Source organism: Lolium perenne, chromosome 7 (assembly GCF_019359855.2).
Source record: "Lolium perenne isolate Kyuss_39 chromosome 7, Kyuss_2.0, whole genome shotgun sequence".
In the NCBI taxonomy this organism is placed as follows: Eukaryota; Viridiplantae; Streptophyta; class Magnoliopsida; order Poales; family Poaceae; genus Lolium; species Lolium perenne.
The window spans coordinates 44,649,726-44,675,461 of NC_067250.2; the positions used below are offsets into that span (position 1 = coordinate 44,649,726).

A 25,736-nucleotide genomic window follows, 5' to 3' on the forward strand; every position below is an offset into this window, starting at 1 on the left:
TCGATCTTTATGTGCCAATGCAGCCATCTCGTACTTGCAATGCACAAAACCACTAGAGTAAAGATTGCCCGCTGCTTCGCCTACAAGGATGCTGCTCGATCTGATCATCTGACTCTGATCGCAAATAAAGTCAATTTTAAGTTTTTAACACACTAGAAATAGCCTGCTCGTCGCATGTTTATCATCACACATCTTACTTGGATTTCATTCATCTAAGAGACAGGTCCATAGATAGATGGAGTCAGCTCCGAGCGGCTTCAATCTCCGAGACCATGTTCTGGTTGTGTTCGTGCTAGCTCTACTGAGCTTGGCACACCACTCCATGGGAGCAAGGAGGCTCATGGAGCTGTACGAGCCCGAATCCAGCGAGCGCCTCACGTACCACAACGGCACCGTGCTGAGCGGCGACATCCCCGTGTCCATCCTCTGGTACGGGAACTTCACGGCGGCGCAGAAGGACATCGTCTCCGACTTCCTTTTCTCTCTCGCCGCCGCGCCGGGAGCGTACCCCTCCCCTTCCGTGCCGCAGTGGTGGAGCAGTATCGTCCAACTGTACCACTCCAAGGTGAAGGCCGTCGGCAAGAAGGGAGCCGAGAAGACGCGGGTGTTCCTCTCCGGCAACTTCTCCGACGAGGGGTGCTCGCTGGGACGGAGCCTGACACTGTCCCAGCTCCCGGCGCTGGCGTCAGCGGCGAAGCCCGCGAAAGGCGGCGTCGCGCTGGTGCTCACGGCGCAGGACGTGGCCGTGGAAGGGTTCTGCATGAGCCGGTGCGGCATGCACGGGTCGGACGCCAAGGCCGGCACCACCTACGTGTGGGTCGGCAACTCGGCGGCGCAGTGCCCCGCCCAGTGCGCGTGGCCGTTCAAGGAGGAGGATCCGGCGGTGGTGCCGCCGAACGGCGACCTGGGCATGGACGGCCTCGTGATCAACGTGGCCAGCATGCTCGCTGGCGCGGTGACCAACCCGTTCGGCGACGGGTTCTACCAGGGAGAACGCCAGGCGCCGCTGGAGGCCGCGACGGCGTGCCAGGGGGTATACGGTACCGGCGCGTACCCCGGGAACGCCGGCAAGCTATTGATTGATAAGGTGACCGGAGCGAGCTACAACGCCAACGGGGCGCGCGGGAGGAAGTGCCTGCTGCCTGCGCTGTTCGACCCCTTGACGTCCGGGTGTGCCACGCTGGTTTGAAGAGAACGCGTGATTCTTTTCAGTACGAAGTACGAACCTACCTGGGGGAATGGAATCTGGAAACTATCTTCAAAAGTGTGTGTGTTGTACGATGTCTTACATGATGGTTAATGTAATGATTTGCTTTTCCCAACGGAAATATTGTAATTGCAAGTCATGTAAGTTGCACATCACAAAAATATGAAATTGCATGAGAGCTTACCTTATTTGTGACAATGAGACTCACTCGATATGAAGGTAAGATCCGTGGATCGAATCTACCGGCCCGGAAATCGTATCCGTTGCGCTCTACTGGCTGATTTCCATTCCTGCGGCGTGGAGAAAAATCCCGATGCACGCGGTGGGTATCCTTTCACAAGCTAGAGTTTGACTGGACAAGGCCTTCGCAACACAGATCGAGCTACCCAGAATATACCATGTTCACTCAAGCTTGAGTAGGTTAGCGTTGTTTTTGCCTAGGAGCAAGCAATTGATCCGAGCCGTCAAGAGCACCAGATGCGTTAAGCCATCACCCATATGACTACTAGACATTTTAAAACATGCAAGATGCTTACCTAATGCACTATCGATTCTGTAGGTTTCTCCGTGTATGCATGATTATCAACTACAACTACACGATACATGACATGCGACTTTGAATCTCACTCGACATCGTCCCACCACATCTAGTTGGCTACTGGCCGTTTTAGTAGATGGCCGTTCCTACTGGTGTGGTGGAATAAGGGAAAATTCCTATAGTTTAACAAGGGTGGAATTAACTAACGAGGCAAGATTTGCTCCCTAGACACGCCGGAAAAGGAAAAAAAAGGAGGGATAGCTTCTTGGAGTTTCTCCAACCGGAGTTCATGTTTCTCTTGAATGCAAAAAAAATTAAAAAAAGTTGCGCCGGGCCACCTCTATGCGCAAATGGATATGCGGTCGAATTCGACTACTTCAGCCGATGCAGATGGTTAAGTTGGGCATCGTTTTGCGTCAGCCCACTGGTGATGCCCTTATATAATTATCAAGTACGACTACACGATACATGACTTTTAATTGTCCACTCGACATCAAGTGAAACTTGCCATATTTTAACGGGGGTTGGAATTGACTAACGAGCCAACATTTGCTCCATAGACCTTTTTTTTAAAATAAAATTGCTCCCTAGACACGTCCAAGAAAAGAGGAGGGATAGCTTGTAGTTTCTCCCCACCGGAGTCCATGAGCCAGTTTATCTATGAACATTAATAATTGAACTCAAAAAGAAGTGGCCTACACAACTTTACATAAACTGAACTGGCACATGGAGAATTAGTTTTCCGAAAACGCTGGGCCAATCTTTGTCTCTGACGTGACGAAAATATTGTACACTTTGAACAACTGATGGTATAGTCTGATACCGAGTCACCCACTGAAATGGGCGATGGATCAGAGCGTTCCGCAGTCGTAGTCGGGCATCATGAGGAGCCCCTTGGCGAGCACCCCGGACAGCAACTTGTCCCGCACAAACCTCACGATCGCGTGATCGCTCTGCTGCACGAACCCGACCATGTAGGACGCCGCGATCAGCTGGGCGCTCCTCCACCGCCTGATCCCTGCGTACTTGAGCAGCGCCGCCTCGACGCTCTCGCTCCCGTCTCCGACGATGGCGTCGCCGAGGCACCGCGCGAGGACGACGGCGTCCTCGAGCGCCGCGCACGCGCCCTGCGCAAGGTCCGGCGTCGTGGGGTGGAGCGCGTCGCCGGCCACGCACACGTTGCCCTTGGTGATGCTCGCGAGCAGGAGCGAAAGCGGCGGCCGGTAGCGCAGCGGCGCCACGAGCACGTCGTTCATCTGGCTCCTCTCCACAGCGTCCAGCACCTGGGGAGGGGCGTTGATGCTCGTCAGCTTGGTCAGCACGAACTGCTTCATCGCCGCCGCACTCTGCTCGACGTCATCCTTGCCTGGACAATGGACATATTAAGATTCAGATCCAATCTTTGATTAGATTAGATTCATGTCAAGTGCCTGCACTGGGAAGTGCACTCCTACTAACCATCTGCATCTGGACAGGAAGGAGACCATGTCAAAAACCAGTAGACGTCTGTCTCGCCGCAGGGCACCAGACCAGCACGGAAGCCTTTGCCGGTGAACTGCATGAACTTGGGCTGGAAACCATGGCCGTCAGGGTACTTGACATGTCCCCGCGTGACCCTGCGCCCTGAGTCGCACGGCTTGGCGAGCCCCAGCCAGTTCGCCACCACCGAGTTGATGCCGTCGCACCCGATCACAACCTTCGCCCTGAGAGTCGAGCCGTCGGCGAGGTGGAGGATCTTGGCATCGCTGCCGGTGTCTTGGTCGATGGAAACAATCTTGGAGGAGTAGCGGATGGTGTCTCTCGGCAGCTCCTCTTCAAGTGCCTGCAACAGAACATTGCGCTGCACGCACCGGGCTTCGTGCGGCCCGCTGCATCAGGGAGTACAAGAATCAGTTTCTTCACGGAAGAACAGAGTTGTTCAGTGTTCATGTGTAAAGGAAGCTCGGATTAAGGTCGTTCTCACCATTTTCCCTGAACCCGTATGTCAATTTCTCGCACTACTTCGCCGGTAATCGAAGACATGACACGCACCCTGTCAAGGACGACATCAGAGATCAGACAGTCATGCATCACGGCTGAAGAACGAACAGAAAGGTTGAGTGACTAGCTAGATCGAGATGTACCCTTGAACCTGCACATGCTGGCTCCTCATCTTGTCTCCTACCCCAAGGGCATCAAGCGCGCGGAAGGCGTTCGTCCATGTCATGAACGCGAACCCAGATGTCCGAAGCGACGGCGACGACTCCAGCACCACGCTCCGAACGCCTTTCCTGCATTCATGAAAAAAATTCAGACAGCATGCATGGAAAAATTAAACATGAGGAATTCAACTGATTCGAGGCATACCTGTGGAGGCCCAGGGCAACGCCGAGGCCGGCCAAGCCGGCGCCGGCAATGACGATGTCCTCGGTGGCGTCCTGCGGTTGCATTTTCTATGTACTGATCTCTGAGAACTATGGTGTGCTTGATCGTGAGCTTGAATTAATCCGATGGCTAAGCCGATTACCGAATGATTGTATATATGCCTGCAGCTTTTTGGAGTGGAGTGAGCAGCAGCACCAGAGTTTTCTTCAAGAAACAGAAGCAGCGGAGAAACTGACTTTGACATCATTGCTGACGACGCTGCCTGGCTGATAACCCCAGTGGCTGTGGTAAAACAATGGTCAACTTGGCAACTTGCTTGGGCATGGGGATAGTAGAACAATTGTCAACTTGGCAACTTTGTATAGTATCATACTCGTACCTTGTCCAATGCTTTTGGAGAGGAAAATATATACATGATACCACTTCTCAAATTTTAAATTTGTAAGTGTCAAAATAATTCAAAATAAATTTTTGGGTGATCAAACGGGGGCTAGTTAGTCCAACCTAACCTCCACCCAAAATAGGCAAGTGAATCCCATCCAACGCTCCTTTTTTGTGAAGGGCGGGAAGAAAACATCGCCCCACCACATACGTACCCATATCCAGTCCATATCCAGTACCGCATCTCTCCCTTCTCTAGGATCGTCATGGCCTCGTGGTTGATTGACTGATGACAATCGAAAAAATAAAGGCAATTTCCCAATGCTCCCAATGAAATAAAAAGTAAATCGCCCAAAGTTGGTCCCAAACTAACCTTTGTTGGATCCTAAGATCCAGGTGAATGCTGCAATTCTGAACTTAATACTCCCTCCGATCCTAAATATAAGCCATATAGTTTTTGGCACGGAAATTAAGAAACACACATTTAGAGAAAATTACACCATGTTTAGCTGTGATTAACCATAGGAAATTAATGTGAGCTACTAGAGGACTTTGTATAAGCTAAGAAAACATAATTGAATCACTAAAAATATTGTCCATATAAGTGGAGCAACGTCGTAAACCTTATATTATGGAATTTTTCTCAAAACACTATATGGCTTATATTTAGGACCGGAGGGAGTAATTCAGAGAAACCCTAAACCCTTGGCAAGAAGAAGAACTACACCTTTCAGAAACTTTATAGAATCCAAAGATCACAGGTGAATGCAATGAAGTGCAAGCATGCATGAACATAGGTGCAAAATACAAAGATGCCATAGATCTTCTGCATCGAAAAACAAACAATCCTTGCAACAACGTACTTTATTGGATCCAAATTAAGATCCCACATGAATGCAACAAAGTGCAGATCTGCATGAACTTAGGTACACAATTCAAATAAAACCCCAAATCATTGGCATAGAGAACAAACAACCCCTTGCAACAATTTTGATGATAAGTTCACCCCTATCTTCAGGCCTCCTTGATCTTGGTCTCCACCATCATATGCTCTACAACCGAAGATTTTCACCAAGAAAAACAACCGGGGATAGTCCTTCCCACCAAAGCAAGCAAGAAAATTACAAAGTTGTCATTACTAACTTGTTTATGTCTCTTGTCCAATATATAGGCCAAAGAAAAGATAAAGATGTCTTGTGGTATGGAAAATATATCTAGATCATCAACTTCATGAATAGCTAGTTGATACAACTTAGACATTATCCTTCAGACAACTTATCATCAATTCCTATGCAAATTATACAATGCGTACATATCAAATATTTATGAATGTTTCCACAACTTAAACATTACTCGGTAAACAACTTAGCATCAATGTTAAGACAACTTTAATATTACCTAGAAAGCAACTTAGCATCAATTCTTAGCCATGTTAAACATTACCATAAAGCAACTTAACAAAGTAGCAGTGAGTAAGTTAATTAAAATCGATAAGCAACTTACGCCGCACTGACCTCGCGAGTCGTGGGCGCCGGCCACCACCTACTCGAGCTAGGAGACATATACTCCTCAAGCACAGCGCTTGAGATGGTACTGGTTGTACAACCCGAGATGCACGCAAGGGCTTGAGCTTGCTACCCTCCCATGTGAGTTGGCCTTTTGTGGACAAGCTCAAGCCCTTGCATGTATCTGCCGGAAACCAAGTGGTCGAGCTCATGTATGGCAATGAGAAAAATAGCGAGGGAGACGAGAACAACACCACGAGAGGAGGATCCCCACGTGTTCCCAATTGGTTTTTGTTCGAAGAGCAAGCACTGCTGCAGAAATCCTTACTAGTGACAAGCACATTTTTCTCATTAACGACGAGCATCTAGCCCATCCCTAGTATGTATAGTGTCTAGTGACGGGCAGGATAGTAGGTGTATCTTGTGACATACATAAGAGATTTATGTCACTACCATTGATAAAAGGCCGCAAACATATTTGGTTTTCCAGTGGCTGGCCTATTATCCTGTGAGTCACTTGTATGAATTTTTGTATTATAAAATTATACAGTCACAAGCAGATTCCAACAAAAACATAGTATGGAACATAGTTAACCACCTGATTCGACATGAAACATAGACGCATGGAATGTAAACAAAGTCTTTTTCTCATAATTAGATACCACAAAATTAAATCAAGAATAGAGATATAAATGAAATATTACCTGAAAAATTTTGCACCTTCGTGACATCTCCGGCCGCTCACTAGACATGTACAACAGATAGGCAATGTGAATTTTATACACAAAAAATTACCACAACAACGACCATCATCGGCTCGGACAGCATCGGAGCCTGGCTCTCACTGGCGGACCGCCTGACCACCATTAAGCGTAGCAGCCATAGGGCCACGCCATTCACTATCGATCTGGCTGGAGAGGGTTGACCACGTCGTCAGCTGCGCCTCCGCCGAAGCAGCCATGCCATCGATATGGTGCGGGGACAAGATGAACCTTGTTGTTGCCCTCACAACTGCATTAGCCAGCCACCACCTGTTCCCTGCTCCATAAGAAGTTCATATCAGTAAATTTGTAAATGTCCACTGATAAAAATTAGTTTGATGTAGATGATCGTTTTAACTCCTGGAACATACATGATCATTGCTTACTGAGCAATGGCCAGTTAATTTCCTAGGTAATTTAGGGATGCCTAAAGGGATAGAACAATCTTCTTCAACTGTAGCTGGGACATTTACAGTAAATAGACAAGACACATTGATATGTTTAGATCAATCTTCAGTTAGTCTCTCTTGCCAGGCCTGTCTATTTTTCAAATTGAATGATACTACAAAGAAGTTAAGGTAAATAGTTACCTACTTAGTGTAAAAAATATTTTTTTTAAGTTGTTGGAAGGAAACAATTATCTATCCTATGCACCCGGGCCTCTTGTGCATCCGTGCATCCATCCATGCCTGGCCGTCTGATCCAAATCACACGCGCAACTGCTAAACGTGACTAAATTTGCATTTACACGCCTGCCTAGAAACTATGTTAGCGTATCATTCCAAATAAACCCCTGGATCGGTTGTCCTTCGTAGATTGAACAGTCTGACGGCGAGTCGGCCACCACACAGCGCAGCTTGCAGCAGCCGGCGGTGGCAGGGGAAAGCAGATAGCGCGGAGAGCGGTGGCGACTGGAGACCACTGAAGTTCCCAATGCGGCAGTCTGCAGCGGTCGTGCCGGCGACGACGACATACGGCCGGTGGCGACCATCAACGGCTCCATGACCATGAAGGGCTTGCAACATGCATGGATGCAACCTTACGTGCTTGTACATACAGCTGCTCATGCCTAGCACATGCGCGTATACCATATTCTGGGTTCCGGCCTGTCGCTGCAATACGAGTTCTAGATCACAGGATGGCAACTGCTGGTAGCACAAATGTCGATTGATCCATGACCACACAACGGTCAACGGGGAGGATGACGACGAGTCGGCATTCGGCAACCAGACAGCCCCGCTTGAGCGGCCCGGGGTGGCCACGGAAAGCAGGTGGTGTGGAGAGCGGTGGCGACCACCGAAGTTCTCCGCCGCTGCTACCGCCCCCGTCGCGGAACTGTACGGTCTAGCTCTGACCTAAACGATTGGATGGGTTTATTTACAAAGATTTTAGTAGCTTACGGGTCTAGCGGGCGTGTAAGTGTAAAATAATCACAATACCCATGTCCTGCGTGCGATTTAAATCGGAGAGTGGTGGATGGATGGATGGATGCACGGATACACATAAACCCGAGATGCATAGGATATGTTGCCTTATCCAACCAACAAATAGATATAGCATGAATGGATAAGTGTTCAATATCATTCAACCAATTTCCAAACATATTAATAATATTACCAGATGGAGTTATGTTAAATGTGAAATGAACAACTCCACACAGATCTCGGAAACGACAAGAAACAAATACATGTTCAAATGATGCCTGTGATAGTAGAAAGATCGATTGGGTTGTTTGACAATCAGGAGTAGTGACATAAAAAATATTACTGTTGCTCACTTTGCCAACCCATATGGTCTTTTTATTGCTCACTTTGCCAAAAACTAATAGTCAGAACTAAGCCGACTCTGAATATTCGTTTGAATACCTAGTTACATTTTGGTATGATTCATGCTAATAGTGGCATTCTTGGGTCCATGAAATAGAAGAGATAATTAAATTTATTAGGCTTTGAGTTTCTACTCTCGTTTAGTATTTAGGCAGTATCTCCCTTTCTTATGAAAAAATAATTGAAGAAACACTGATATAATTATTTGTGTTCCCTTCTGTTATATTGTGATCCAAATTCCAAGAAGAGGCTAACTTCTGACGAGCGGAGCGAGGCCCGTCGCCGGTAGGCTTGTACGGATCGTTGCCACCGTCTATATATTTTCTCTGTAAGCCGCCACTAGGGTTTTCTCGCATCATTGTACATCCACGGCGTTTGTAAACACCACCAAAATAGTGAAGTTTTACTGGCTGGCGCCCGTGGTTTTTCCCTTGTGTGTTGAAAGGGTTTTCCACGATAAAATCTCGTGTCCCCTGCAGTGTTTTACTTTTCGTTCTTCGTTTATTGTGCATCTCGATTATAACAAGTGGTATCAGAGCCCGTGTTCTTTGGATCTAGGGTTTACGAGATGTCGTCACTGAAGTTCGATCTACCGCAGCTGGACTACACCACGAGATTTGCTTTGTGGCAAGTGAAGATGAGGGCGATTCTCGCCCAATCTTCAGATCTGGATGAAGCGATCGATGCTTTCGGCGAGAAAGCGAAGGATACCTGGACCGATGCGGAGAAGCGGAAAGACCGTAAGGCTTTATCGTTGATTCAACCCCATCTGTCCAATAATATTCTGCAGGAAGTGCTGCAGGAGAAAACCACCACCGAGTTATGGGTCAAACTAGAGGAGATCTGTTTGTCCAAGGATCTCACGGGCAGATTGCACGTGAAGATGAAGCTATTCTCGCATAAGTTGCAAGAGGGAGGTTCGGTAATGAATCACCTATCTTCCTGGAAAGAGATTGTTTCTGATTTGCAGTCTATAGAAGTTAAGTATGAGGATGAGGATTTAGGTCTTCTTCTTTTATGCTCGCTGCCTAATTCTTTCAGTAATTTTCGTGACACCATATTATTGAGCCGCGACAAACTAACTCTCGCGGAAGTCTATGATGCTCTCCAACAAAAGGAGAAAATGAAATCTATGGTGCAGGCTGAAAGTTCGTCCTCCAAGGCGGAGGCATTAGAGGTCCGTGGCAGGCCTGAGCAGCGAGATAACTACTACCACAACAACAGAGATAAGAGCAAGGGCGACAGAGGTCGCTCAAAGTCCAAAGGACGTGATAAGTTCTGCAGGTATTGTAAGAAATCTAACCACAATATTGATGATTGTTGGAAGCTGCAGAACAAGGAGAAAAGGAACGGAACTTACCAACCGAAAAATAATGATGGTAATGGTAAGGCTGTCGTTGGCACCGGTAAGGGTGAGGCTGCTGTTGTTGCTGGTAATGATGGTAGTGATAGTTCTGATGGAGATTGCTTAGCTGTCTTGGCTGCATGTGTTTCACGTGATGATGAATGGATTCTTGATACTGCATGTTCGTTTCATATTTGCTGTAACAAAGATTGGTTCAGTTCTTATGAGTCTGTGCAGAGTGGAGATTTTGGGCGTGTGGGGAATGACAACCAGTGCAGCATTGTTGGCATTGGTTCTGTTCTGATCAAGACCCATGATGGGATGACACGCACGTTGACAGGAGTGAAACACATACCCTCCATGGCGAGGAATTTGATCTCTTTGAGTACCCTTGATTGTGACGGGTACAAGTACAAAGGTGGGAACAAACTTTTGAAGGTATCATCAGGTTCTCTCATTATTATGATTGGTGATATGAATTCTGCGAAATTATATATCCTTAGAGGTAGCACTTTGCCTGGTATTGCTGCTGCTGTTAGTTCTGATGAATCTAGTAAGACTAACCTTTGGCATAAGCGTCTTGGACATATGAGTGAGCTTGGCATGGCAGAATTGGCAAAGAGAGAGCTAATTGATGGCTGCGATTTAGGTAAGCTTGAGTTCTGTGAGCACTGCATCTTTGGTAAGCATAAAAGAGTAAAATTTAATGCTTCCGTTCATACCACCAAAGGCATTTTAGATTATGTACATGCTTATGTTTGGGGTCCGTCCCGTAGAACTTGTAATGGTGGTGCTAATTACATGCTTACTATTATTGATGATTACCCAAAGAAAGTGTGGCCATATTTCCTGAAACATAAATCTGATGTTTTTAATGCTTTTAAGAAGTGGAAAGTTATGGTAGAAATCCAAACTGAAAAGAAGGTTAAGATACTCCGTACTGACAATGGTATGGAATTTTGTTCAAATGAATTTGATGAGTTTTGCAGCAATGATGGGATGGTAAGACATCATACCATTCCGTACACCCCTCAACAGAATGGCGTGGCTGAACGCATGAACAGGACCATTATTTCGAGGGCTCGCTGCATGTTGTCTAATGCAAAGATGCATAGAAGTTTTTGGGATGAAGCAGCCTCCACCGCATGTTATCTCATCAACAGGTCACCTTCTGTTCCACTTGATAAGAGAACTCCAATTGAGGTGTGGTCTGGTTCGCCTGCTGATTATTCAGATCTGAGAGTTTTTGGTTGCACTGCTTACGCTCATGTTGATAATGGAAAGTTGGAGCCAAGGGCTGTTAAGTGCATCTTCCTTGGTTATGGTTCAGGAGTTAAGGCATATAGATTATGGAATCCTGAAACTAAGAAAATTGTGTTGAGCAGGAATGTCGTTTTTAATTAGGCGGTTATGTTTAATGATAGTCCGTCTACTGATATTTCTGATGCTATTGATTCTCCTGATGTTTCTGATGATGAGCAGCACAGAATTGGCGTGCAGGTGGAGCACACAAAGGAGAATGAAAATGTGGTTCCTGAAACCAACAATGATGATAATGGTGTTCCACCTTCACCACCTATTGTTCAGCGACAAGGACGATCTATTGCTGCTGACCGCCCTAAGAGAAATATTGCACCTCCTACCCGATTAATTCAAGAATGTGATATTATTGATTATGCTTTGAGTTGTGCTGAACAGGTGGAGCATGATATTGAACCAGCTACATATACTGAAGCCATTGCTTCGGTTGATAAAGAGAAGTGGGTAGGTGTGATGCAAGAAGAGATGCAATCGCTTGAGTAGAATGGCACATGGGATGTTGTGCACTTGCCTAAACAAAAGAAGGTTGTCCGCTGCAAGTGGATATTTAAAAGAAAGGAAGGTTTGTCTCCTAATGAGCCTCCACGGTTTAAGGCAAGGTTAGTAGCAAAAGGTTTCAGTAAAATGCCAGGTGTTGATTATAATGATGTATTCTCCCCGGTTGTGAAGCATAGTTCTATTCGTGCTTTCTTTGGTATTGTTGCTATGCATGATCTTGAGCTTGAGCAGCTAGATGTAAAGACTGCTTTTCTGCATGGTGAGTTGGAGGAGGAGATATATATGGACCAACCTAAAGGTTATGTTGTGCCTGGTAAGGAGGATCTTGTTTGCAAATTAAAGAGGTCCCTTTATGGTCTGAAACAGTCGCCACGACAATGGTATAAAAGGTTTGATTCATTTATGCTTACACATGGTTTTGAGAGATCTCAGTATGATAATTGTGTGTATATCAAGTTTGTTAATGGATCACCTATTTATCTACTGCTATATGTTGATGATATGTTGATTGCTGCCAAGAGCATGAAAGCGATCACTATTTTAAAGAATCAATTAAGTAGTGAGTTTGAGATGAAGGTTCTTGGTCCTGCTAAGAAAATACTAGGCATGGAAATTAAAAGGGACAAAAAGTCTAGTTTGTTGTTTCTTAGTCAGGAAAAGTACATTGAGAAAGTTCTTCATCGTTTTAATATGCATGATGCAAAGTCAGTTACTACTCCTATTGCTTCTCATTTCAAGTTGTCAGCTTTGCAATGTCCTAGCTCTGAAGATGATATTGAGTACATGTCTCGAGTTCTCTATTCTAGTGTTGTTGGTTCCTTGATGTATGCCATGGTTTGTTCACGTCCTGATCTGTCATATGCTATGAGTTTGGTCGGTCGATACATGGCTAATCCTGGTAAAGAACATTGGAAAGCTGTTCAGTGGATTTTCAGGTACCTTCGCGGCATATCAAAAGCTTGCTTAAGGTTTGGCAGGATTGGTGAGGGGCTCGCCGGATATGTGGATTCAGATTATGCTGGCGATTTGGATAAGAGAAGGTCCCTCACAGGTTATGTGTTTACTGTTGGTGGATGTGCTGTTAGCTGGAAGGCTACTTTGCAGGATGCTGTTGCACAATCTACTACTGAGGCTGAGTACATGGCTATTGCTGAGGCAGGTAAAGAGGCTGTTTGGCTGAAAGGTTTATATGCTGAGCTTTGTGGAGATAATTCTTGCATTAAGTTTTTCAGTGACAGTCAAAGTGCTATTTATCTTCCTAAAGATCAGATGTTCCATGAGAGGACAAAGCACATTGATATTAAGTACCACGCAATCAGATATGTGGTTGCAAAAGGTAAAATGAAGGTATGCAAGATTAGTACTCATGATAATCCTGCTGATATGATGACTAAGCCTGTCCTTGTGTCCAAGTTTGAGCTTTTCTCAAGCTTGGTTGGTATAACTGTTTAGCCGAAGTGGCTATTGACGCCAGCAAGTGTTTTCTTTGTTGATTCAGGTGATTGTTGAAGTTCATGCTACAAGGAATTTATCTCAAGGTGGACTTTGTTATATTGTGATCCAAATTACAAGAAGAGGCTAACTTCTGACGAGCGGAGCGAGACCCCATTAATAATATTACCAGATGGAGTTATGTTAAATGTGAAATGAACAACTCCACACAGATCTCGGAAACGACAAGAAACAAATACATGTTCAAATTATGCCTGTGATAGTAGAAAGATCGATTGGGTTGTTTGACAATCAGGAGTAGTGACATAAAAATATTACTATTGCTCACTTTGCCAACCCATATGGTCTTTTTATTGCTCACTTTGCCAAAAACTAATAGTCAGAACTAAGCCGACTCTGAATATTCGTTTGAATACCTAGTTACATTTTGGTATGATTCATGCTAATAGTGGCATTCTTGGGTCCATGAAATAGAAGAGATAATTAAATTTATTAGGCTTTGAGTTTCTACTGTCGTTTAGTATTTAGGCATTATCTCCCTTTCTTATGAAAAAATAATTGAAGAAACACTGATATAATTATTTTTGTTCCCTTCTGTTATATTGTGATCCAAATTCCAAGAAGAGGCTAACTTCTGACGAGCGGAGTGATACGTCTCCGACGTATCGATAATTTCTTATGTTCCATGCTTGTTTTATGACAATACCTCCATGTTTTGTTCACACTTTATATCGTTTTTATGCATTTTCCGGAACTAACCTATTGACGAGATGCCAAAGTGCCAGTTCCTGTTTTCTGCTGTTTTTGGTTTCAGAAATCCTAGTAAGGAAATATTCTCGGAATTGGACGAAATCAACGCCCAAGATCTTAAAATCCCACGAAGCTTCCAGAACACCCGAGATGTAATATCCCAAGTAATGGGGTTACAAAATATAGGAAATAGATGTGTGCATTGCATTCATGCATAGAAAATCTGGGGAATTTTCGCGCTTTAAAGTAAAATAGTCACAGTAAATGAAGTTTCACTTGACCTTGGTGGAATTGAAGTAGCTCATCAAGTCAAGCGCTATAAACCTCAATGTGACTTTGATAAAACCTTGTTTTGGGTAGAGATGATTTGATCTAAGGGGTTAGATCAAATGGAACTACTAATCAACACAACAACACTTTACTCAATGATCAATTGCTTGATCTTATAAAAGATCATAATATGGAATTCCCTGCCATAACATATGAACCTACAATTAATTGGAAATCAAGTAACAATAATTGGGAAACCATTCTTCACTTATCTTTTCCATGCCTTAAACTAATCCATGCTCTTATCATAAACCCTATGATATCCATTCTACTTTAATCTTGGAAATAAGACAAGGAGATCAACTCTAGAAATATATATTCTTCTCTATTCCAAATAGTTAAGCATCAAACCTAGAGAGGTGAGAGTTCTATTATAATTATTAGAGAAGCAATAACAAACCTTGAGCTAAACCTTGGATATACATCCAAGTATTCAATCACCATCTTTAAGATTAACCCTAGGATATTATTCAAGACATTCCTGGAGAGAGAAACCATTTATTTTTAAACATAGATATTGATGATCACATCAATCCATATGGAGCCTAACCTTAAGTTAGTATTAAAGTCCTTCCAAATGAGAGAGACCATTCATACCAATCTTAGATTTACCTATTTAAGAATAAAGGACAACCTTTGAACTAAAGTATTAGGAGGTAAACCATTTCATCTTGGAATGATGAGATAACCAAATACCACATGGAATAAGATGATATCCATGAATTGATAAAGTAAGGAGGAAACTAATTCAATTAAGTTAAACAATTGAATCTTCAGCTTAGCTACTAAACAAATATTAGGAGTACACCATAAACTCTAGAATAACTATTCCTATGAAAGAGAGCTCAAGCTATGATGCTACACTCAAGTTAGTTGAAGCAACACTTAAATCTAAGGGAGAAAAACTACCCATATGTCCTGATGATTAAATCATCATTCTTTAAGTAGAACCCTAACAGAATATCTCAGGCATTCTCCTGGGATATAATCTATTGAGGCAACCATAGTAGTCCCATTCGAGAAGGTAAATTAAAAGTACTATACCTAGTTGATCAACACAATGGAAGTAAGAAACCTATTTAATGAAAAATACCTTAGGAAGCCAAACCTTGATCATTATAAATTGAATAATGAGCATAAACCCTAAGAACTTGTAGTAGAAGCCATTAAGAACAAGTTGATCATGTCTAATCCATGATCAAACCTTGGAGATATATAACTACCAATTAAAAGTTAGTGGGTTAAGCAGATATCATCCAGTACAGGAAATCATAGGGGAACTACTAGCAAATCTAAACCATTTCACAAAGGTTAATTATAGAGACAACTGTATATTAACAATCTTTGTATAGTTCAGCCCTATATCCATCTAAATGATCTAGGAATTGATTCATATTATAAGTGGTGAGAAAGAGCAACACTAGCCAGAGTAATATGGTGTTAAGTCACATATAGAACCTATGCCCATATCTCAAACTAACTTGTGAATTATTTGATGATCACAAGTAAAACCCTAACCATATCTCAATTATTGTTTGTGTATCACTTGGGTGATCACAATTAAAACCTAGGCCATAATTGAGAGTTAAACCATTTGCTAGTAGATGAATATAATTAGAACCTTAGAATTTCTCACTAGCTAAATCCTATAATTAAAACCATGTGTGGGATCCACCACTTATCCTTATAATTAATTAAGACCTCATAATAATCCTTAAAATACTTTGAGTAGAAATCATCAACCCTAATCATTCAAAGGAGAGTGGTATTCCAAAGGAAAAAGGAACTTAAGATGAACACCTATAATCATGCTTAATTGATATTTTGAATAAGCCAAAAGTATGCAATATAACCAAATGTAAAATACTTGTTTCAAATAGAAACATGGTGTAATAATCATTACTCTACAACTCAATTGAAATTAAAATAGCCAAAAAACATTTGCAAGCAGAATGGAATTCAAATTTGAATTCAAAAATGAAATTGAAAACTGAAAATAAATAAAAAAACAGAAAAAGAAAAGAGATGAGAGAGGACTTACCTGACTTACCTGGCCACAGCAGCCCGAATGAGCCCAGCAGCAGCCTGCCTAGCAGCCCAACACCACAGCCCATAGGCAGCCCGTTACCCCTTCGTCCCAAAATATCGGGACGAGCTCGTCCTCATCCTCTCCAGCACGCATGGAGGACAGCGCGACGTCGTGGCCGTCTTTCCCTCGCCGCTGGCAGCTCCTCCGCGACCGTAGACGTGACGAGGCAGGCCATGGAGCTCTATAAAAGCTCCCGACGAACCCTGGTCTCCAATTTCTTCCTCCTCCGCTCGATTTCCTCCCCACACCGAACCCTGGCCGCACCGGTGACTTCAATCGCCGGCGATGGAAGCCTCCCCTAGCCAAATCGAGCACACCACCTTCCTCACCGTCCTCGACAAGCTCGGCCCATACAAGGAATCGCATCGAAGCATCCTCTATCGAGCCAATTCGAGGATTTCCCTGCGCCGGTGATCGCCGGTATCGACGAAACTCGGCTCGAATCCGACCCCAACCCTCACCGGCGACCACACCATCCGATCCAGGGTACAAATACGCACTCATAGCCCATTTATCTTTATCGTTTGGCATACAGTAGCCCGATTTTGTGACCTCGCCGGAGTTGTGCGCCGCATACATGAATTCCGGCGATGCTCCGGTGGTCTATTCGAGCAGCCAAACCTACCATCAGACTCAACGTGTAGAGGGGGTCCGGAAAATGTTAGTCGCGCGTCCCAGTAGGCCGAAAAACGGCGTCGCCGCCGTGTGTTGACTCGCCGACGGCGAGTGGACCGGCGTGGTCGATGTGGCAGTGGGGCCATCCCGCGTTCCTTGACCAGTCGTTGCCTACATGGCAACTGACTGGGTCAATGACCCCACCAGTCAGCCTCTGTGGGTAGACTAGCCCGGTATAACTAGTCATTTCGTTTTAATTTTCAAATTCATAAATTACTGCAACTTCAAATAATTGTAGAAAATTCATAAAAGCTCAGAAAAATACAAATGACATATCAAAATTCTTATAAAAGAAAAATCTATCCAATAAAAATATAAAATGAAATTTATATTTTTAATAGAAATTCAATTATTTAATACTTGTTATTTAAGCCTTATTTATTAATTCTAAATGCAATTAAAACTCAATAATTAAGAAAACTTTCCAAATTAAATAAAAACCAGTAAATAAATAAATAAAACATTAAAACTAAATTTTCTTTATTTATTATTTTGTTAAATCTTTATTAGTGGAAATTTAAAACCTGATTAATAATTACCCTAATTATTAATTGTTAAAAACAATAAATGCCAAATTCAATATTGTTCTTTACCTAGAAGTTATTAATAACTTCAAATTCAAAATGAAGTTATTAATCATAGAACTATATGGTAAATAGTAAACCCTAGTTCCATATGGAAGAAAACTAGGAACTCATCATTTCATGTGTAGTACTAAACCCTCAACTCATTTAGACCCTAGTTCCATTAGTATATGTGAACCCTAAATTGTCCTAAACCTAAAACCCTAGGTTAGAACATGTGATCATGATACCTACTTCTTTCAAATCATAGAACCATAGTAGCAATTAAATACTTGTCTTGGCCACATAAAATGTAAGAACCCTATTACTAGTTAATTGATATGCTATGTTCTTATTTAAATAAAACTTGTTGATCCAGTAGGATCAACCAAGTGTAAAACCCTAGTTCCTATTTCCTAGATCACCATCCTTAACTATCCATGATTAGCATCACACCATTGTGAGGAAACCAAATAACAACTATGCTTATTATCTTGTATTACCTAACCATTCTCCACTAAACCCCACTAGTGTTGGATAATTATCAACCATCCTATTTAGGAGTCAATCATTCCTTACTTAGTATATCCAATAGGAAAAACCTAGACAACCTCAACTCTAATTGATATACTTCTTATTACTTAAGAAGTATGTTCTTCAAAAGTTATTCTTTTGAAGAAAATAAGGAATCATCATCAACCACCTTATAAGAACCTATAAGTCCTAGCCAGCCATCACTAGCAAAATAAACCAACCTTGACCACAACCATGTATAATGAATTGCTTAGGATGCCTAGGCTTATCTTAACCAATCAAGCCTAGTTGCTGATGAATCCAACTATGTTGTGATCCATCTACTACTTACTCCAGAAACCAATTAGAACCATAGAAAACCATAGAACCCCACAAACCTAATTATCATACTTGTTCTTTATCAAAGTACATGTTCTTTAAAAGTTATTCTTTTAAAGTATATGATAATCAATCATTAACCATGCCATATAGTACTAAAACTGACCACTGTTTTTTACTTGATAACATTATGCCAATTGTCATTCTTTGTGTGCTCAATTGATTATTATGCTTTATTATCTACCTGTTTAAAATACCAAGTAAATCACAACTGAATAAGAACCTTGTATATGAATCACTCTAAAAGTGCAACACACCCTGAACCAATCATTACAACTCACTGATCCCAAATCATCGGGGTTAGGTCACGCTTAGAGCGATTGCATCTCATTCTTATGCATTATTGCATCCTTGCCAATCTTTTAAACATCGTCCTTACCGGACGATGATGCTATTTCAGAATTTGGAGTTATTGCGTATCGAAGACCTTGCCTGCATAATCTTGCAGTCAAGAAAGGCAAGTTCATCACTTGCTCATGTCATTTGAGTATTTCTATCAAATTACTTGCAAAGTATTATGGTTATCACTATTGCATAAAAATCAAAACCACTACTTTCATAACTATGAATATGACTATGTGGTGGGCAATGGAACCATGGATTGTGTTGATATGGTGGAGGTTCCATTGCAAGGGTTTATATCCATCTAGGATTAAACAACAAATGTCTTGATGATTCTTGTGCCGTAATACCCGTGTTAACCATAAGATCCGGAGTGGGACGGAGTAGTCAAAAGTGTTTCCACCTCTCGTTCATCAACGGATGCGCTCTACCGTAGTACACTTGTAATCCAAGGGGGCAAGCTGGTGAGGCTGGGGAGTCCTAAGTCCCCACGGCATAGTCCGTAGTACACTTGTCGCCCGAAGGAGCAAGATGGTGAGGCTGGGGAGTCCTAAGTCCCCACCGTATTGCGGTCTATGATGGGTTGCAGCTACCGGCGTAGGAGTGTATGGTAGAGCCCAAGATCGACGTCGTGGTCGGGGTCCACCTTGAAATCTACAGGAATAATGGGACCGGCGTGGACCCAGGGTCGGGGCATGCAACAAAGGGTGGGTGTTCGAGGTAGCGGAGGAACATGATTGGCTAGACCTTATACCGGGCCTCACACCAAAGGAAGTGTGGACGAGAACATGACTCGGTTGGCACCAAGGTTAAGATCTCTTATGGGTAAAGCAACACACCTCTGCAGAGTGTAAAGAACCGTGACCTGTCACTCCCTGTTCCGGGATATGGAACTGCGAACGCGGCCGGAAAGGAGCTCCATGAAGTTCTAGTAAACCGGTGAAGGCTGACGGACATAGTTCTTCTGAATAAAAGCAATCTCTTGAAGAAATGATTATGAAAACCTGCATTGGTATTAGACTTTCTGGTCTAATGCTGTAGCTAGTGCATTAAACACCTCTTTCATATAATGAACTTGTTGAGTACGCTCGTACTCATCCCACTCTTAAATCCCCTGCTTAGATATGGAGGCATCAAAAGAGGATCTACAGTGCAACTCGAAGACCGAGGAGTCAACATCTACTTCAAGAGACAGGACCATGTCAGAGGAGTCAGATACACAGACAACAAGGAGAAAAAACTAGTTTAGCCATAGAATGGAACTCGCTTCCTAAACCTAGCTCCTACTTAGCTAGAATCTATTCATAGCCTCTATAGCTAGTCAAATACTCTACAAATAGAGTTCGTGATAGGATTAGACTACGAGTCATTCTTCTGGAGTTTATTTGCAGATTTACCTCATTGTAAAGTAGGAGGTTGTGATGATCTTATGTAACAGAGTCAATGTTGTAATTCTATAGACATGCCTTGGACCCGCATATGTTTCTGTTGTACCACTCTGAGCGATGTAATACTAGTGGAACGGTGTTTCATTGGTGTTATATCAGACTTGCATACTACACCATGCAGTGGTATGCCGGGTCACCACAGTTGGTATCAGAGCAAATGCTTTGACCCTAGGATTAAAACCCTTTAAATGAGACCTATAGGATTGATAGTGTCTATAGGAAGTTGTGTTAGTTAAACCAAATCTTCTTATGACTTGAGATGGATATTCACTTGAGAATAATCCTGACACACTTGAGTCAACATTTCCTACCTATCCTTCCTAAGGGAGATTAGTTAGCTAATCCCAAGTATGTAGCATACCATTAAGTCCTTAAAACAATATATGAGTAGATCACAGTTGGTATACAATACATGGTAGTCCAAAGAGAGGATACAACCATAAGGAAGATATCCTATTGGAAGATGTGTACCAACACATTTATTATTAAATAAAATTATCCAGACCTGTAATAGGAGTAATATCAAAAGATGAAGGTAATTAAGATATCCTTATAGAAGATGTAGACCAAGATAAGTAATGAGTAAGTAAAATTATCTAGACATGTGAAACAATTGATAGTAAGTGGTAACTATGAATCATATGAGGTAGTTTATATAGACCATGATGAGTCAATCATGGGAGGTAAGGAAGAGAAATGGAAATAAATCATGTCTACTTACAGAGTAGAGTTGCTAATCATATATGATTCACCTGGGAATCGTTATGTGATGGATGATGAACATCTAAAGTATCTAGGAGGAGTACAATAAGAAGCCAAGTGCTAAACAATAGTGCAAGAATTGTGTTCCCAACACTATGGGAAGTGTGCCAAGCACATCATGACCATAGTCTTATGGTAGAAATACTTGGAAATATAGCAAGTATATTCCAATAGTTATGTGTCTAGATTAATGATGCTAGAAACAGACATATCATGTGAAGTAGTCCTCAACATAATGGAAGTTAAGTTAGTACTTTCAAAGAAAATTAGGTTAACCTTAACTATCCTAGACCAATTTGTTTCAAGTTTATCTCATTGCAATTGTGCAATTAAGGTAAAGGTTGAGACAAATAGTAGAATCCAATATATATGTGCTAAGTATCACAATATAAACCTATATTATGTGGTGTTATATACTACACATCAGAGCCTGATGTTTAGAGATGTCTTACTCAACTACTTTATTCAGGCTTATGATGGTGTGTACTATAAACACAAAGCTGAATCTTCTTGGATTTTAATGGATTTTTATTGTTTGACTAGATCCATACATGAAGTTTGACTTTGATATGCAAATGCATGTTGCAATATCAAGTTTTTACTTGATGCTATAGATCTAGAGGGTAATAGTATACGTGTGAGGAAGTGACAAATTCTGGAAGATTCTGAAGACAAGATGAAGGTGCATCAGAAAAAGGAAGTAAAGTTGTGGGAAGTAACCACAATACTCTGAAGGAAGTACCAATCAAAACTCATGCTTTACCTCAACATAGGAGTACTTTAGTACGGAAGAAGCATGAAGGTGAGAAATATGTTGATTATGGTGAAGCTCAAGCAGATCCATAGTTAATATAGAAGAGGGAATGCATGGGAAATCACTTCGAATACTATAATCATAGTGTTAGCTAGTGGTTTTCTTGCAACAATAAACCCTGAATGAAGGAAGATGATATATGAAACCATAGAAGATATAAGAAGACCATAGTTGATATCAGAAGAGCACAGTTGATATAGGATCAATACTGCTAGATAAAGTAGAAGATATCCTGATCAGTTGATCAGAACCTATATTAGAATCCATTCTTAGATAAAAAAATAGCCATAATTAGTATCAAGTAGTCCATTATTGGATTAATTGTACCAAGAAGTTGTGAACAAATAAAATTTTGTTAGCCAAATAACTAGGATTTATAATCATTTAGTCGAAGGATTCACATTGGACGTCCACAACTGAGTGGATATACCACAAACATTCTTCATGAGACCTTAGAAGAAGTATAAACCAAAGCTATACCTAGACCATTATTCTAATCATAAGTCCAATGGTTATAAGAAAAGGATTTGAAGACCATAAGAAAACTCTAAGGGGTAGAGTAAAGGTTGAGTTGGATATACAAGTACTCAATACTTTAAGCTAGATCAAAGAAGAAGGTCTGATCTGAGAGGATGTTCGATCTTATTTTCATAAGATTGTTGAACATTACTTTCAGAAAGATGTCAGACCAGAAGCCGAGATTCATACCTCGAGGAAAAAGAAGTGAACTTTAACTTGAGAAAGTGAGTAGTATTTACTCAAAAATACGAAAGCTCAAGTAAGTCAAGCATAAAGAAGTTGGATGAAGAAAATACCATAGACCAAATACAACTCAAGGAGGCCAAAGACTGAAGTAGATTGACCATACCAAAACTAAAGTCTAGTTGAATGATTCCTTTCATGGAACCTAAATAACCCAAAATAGTTATAGGTATCAATTATAAACCACGATTGGATGGACTAAATGAGTCTAATCCATTCTTAGAGGAATAAACCACCATGATCAATTCCATAGTAAGTACCTTACCAAGTACCATTATTGCAGTTTTGGTAGTAAGGGAAAACAAAGACCTATTTATCAATTAGGAGTTTATTATCAAATTAGTCTTCAGATAAGACTAGCAGCACCAGAATAAGTCCCAATCATTGAATCTTCAATGAGAAAGGAAACAAGATTATGATATTGAAAGAAATCAATGGAATTAAAGCTAGAAGCCATGGCTCAGAGACAGGTATTATTAGATTCCCGGAAGAAAATCATAGAACTGGAGTTAGAAACTAATGTTCAGAGATAAACCATAATGGATTCCAGGAAGAATCTGGACAAGGGATATATTCAATCATATCCAGTGAGATCACCACGGAGTTCGAGAAAAGTCGTAGTCTGCACAAGTCAGACCCACACTTCGGAAACGTGAGAGAGTTCAAACTTCGAGGACGAAGTTTAGTTTAAGGGGTAGCGACTGTAATATCCCAGGTAATGCAGTTACAAAATATAGGACATAGATGTGTGCATTGCATTCATGCATAGAAAATCTGGGGAATTTTCGCGCTTTAAAGTAAAACAGTCACAGTAAATGAAGTTTCACTTGACCTTGGTGGAATTGAAGTAGCTCATCAAGTCAAGCGCTATAAACCTCAATGTGACTTTGATAAAACCTTGTTTTGGGTAGAGATGATTTGATCTAAGGGGTTAGATCAAATGGAACTAATAATCAACACAACAACACTTTACTCAATGATCAATTGCTTGATCTTATAAAAGATCATAATATGGAATTCCCTGCCATAACATATGAACCTACAATTAATTGGAAATCAAGTAACAATAATTGGGAAACCATTCTTCACTTATCTTTTCCATGCCTTAAACTAATCCATGCTCTTATCATAAACCCTATGATATCCATTCTACTTTAATCTTGGAAATAAGACAAGGAGATCAACTCTAGAAATATATATTCTTCTCTATTCCAAATAGTTAAGCATCAAACCTAGAGAGGTGAGAGTTCTATTATAATTATTAGAGAAGCAATAACAAACCTTGAGCTAAACCTTGGATATACATCCAAGTATTCAATCACCATCTTTAAGATTAACCCTAGGATATTATTCAAGACATTCCTGGAGAGAGAAACCATTTATTTTTAAACATAGATATTGATGATCACATCAATCCATATGGAGCCTAACCTTAAGTTAGTATTAAAGTCCTTCCAAATGAGAGAGACCATTCATACCAATCTTAGATTTACCTATTTAAGAATAAAGGACAACCTTTGAACTAAAGTATTAGGAGGTAAACCATTTCATCTTGGAATGATGAGATAACCAAATACCACATGGAATAAGATGATATCCATGAATTGATAAAGTAAGGAGGAAACTAATTCAATTAAGTTAAACAATTGAATCTTCAGCTTAGCTACTTAAACAAATATTAGGAGTACACCATAAACTCTAGAATAACTATTCCTATGAAAGAGAGCTCAAGCTATGATGCTACACTCAAGTTAGTTGAAGCAACACTTAAATCTAAGGGAGAAAAACTACCCATATGTCCTGATGATTAAATCATCATTCTTTAAGTAGAACCCTAACAGAATATCTCAGGCATTCTCCTGGGATATAATCTATTGAGGCAACCATAGTAGTCCCATTCGAGAAGGTAAATTAAAAGTACTATACCTAGTTGATCAACACAATGGAAGTAAGAAACCTATTTAATGAAAAATACCTTAGGAAGCCAAACCTTGATCATTATAAATTGAGTAATGAGCATAAACCCTAAGAACTTGTAGTAGAAGCCATTAAGAACAAGTTGATCATGTCTAATTCATGATCAAACCTTGGAGATATATAACTACCAATTAAAACTTAGTGGGTTAAGCAGATATCATCCAGTACAGGAAATCATAGGGGAACTACTAGCAAATCTAAACCATTTCACAAAGGTTAATTATAGAGACAACTGTATATTAACAATCTTTGTATAGTTCAGCCCTATATCCATCTAAATGATCTAGGAATTGATTCATATTATAAGTGGTGAGAAAGAGCAACACTAGCCAGAGTAATATGGTGTTAAGTCACATATAGAACCTATGCCCATATCTCAAACTAACTTGTGAATTATTTGATGATCACAAGTAAAACCCTAACCATATCTCAATTATTGTTTGTGTATCACTTGGGTGATCACAATTAAAACCTAGGCCATAATTGAGAGTTAAACCATTTGCTAGTAGATGAATATAATTAGAACCTTAGAATTTCTCACTAGCTAAATCCTATAATTAAAACCATGTGTGGGATCCACCACTTATCCTTATAATTAATTAAGACCTCATAATAATCCTTAAAATACTTTGAGTAGAAATCATCAACCCTAATCATTCAAAGGAGAGTGGTATTCCAAAGGAAAAAGGAACTTAAGATGAACACCTATAATCATGCTTAATTGATATTTTGAATAAGCCAAAAGTTTGCAATATAACCAAATGTAAAATACTTGTTTCAAATAGAAACATGGTGTAATAATCATTACTCTACAACTCAATTGAAATTAAAATAGCCAAAAAACATTTGCAAGCAGAATGGAATTCAAATTTGAATTCAAAAATGAAATTGAAAACTGAAAATAAATAAAAAAATAGAAAAAGAAAAGAGATGAGAGAGGACTTACCTGACTTACCTGGCCACAGCAGCCCGAATGAGCCCAGCAGCAGCCTGCCTAGCAGCCCAACACCACAGCCCATAGGCAGCCCGTTACCCCTTCGTCCCAAAATATCGGGACGAGCTCGTCCTCATCCTCTCCAGCACGCATGGAGGACAGCGCGACGCCGTGGCCGTCT

The 25,736-nt window shown here is 41.4% G+C and overlaps 2 protein-coding genes across 2 annotated transcripts; one reads left to right on the forward strand and one right to left on the reverse strand.

The window, feature by feature from the left end:
• The first annotated feature begins 202 nt into the window (after positions 1-202).
• LOC127313342 (protein PHOSPHATE-INDUCED 1-like) lies at positions 203-1,383 on the forward strand. Its single transcript, XM_051343876.2, has one exon. It carries the CDS (start codon positions 236-238, stop codon positions 1,187-1,189), a length of 954 nt encoding a protein of 317 aa, XP_051199836.1. The 5' UTR covers positions 203-235; the 3' UTR covers positions 1,190-1,383.
• A 1,015-nt stretch (positions 1,384-2,398) lies between these two features.
• On the reverse strand, positions 2,399-4,323 carry LOC127317657 (monooxygenase 2-like). The gene is made up of 5 exons (XM_051348247.2): positions 4,092-4,323; positions 3,869-4,015; positions 3,709-3,777; positions 3,204-3,613; positions 2,399-3,111 (listed from the first exon to the last, which is right to left on the reverse strand). Exons 1-5 carry the CDS (start codon positions 4,172-4,174, stop codon positions 2,597-2,599), a joined length of 1,224 nt encoding a protein of 407 aa, XP_051204207.1. The 5' UTR covers positions 4,175-4,323; the 3' UTR covers positions 2,399-2,596.
• Between the last annotated feature and the right edge of the window lie 21,413 nt (positions 4,324-25,736).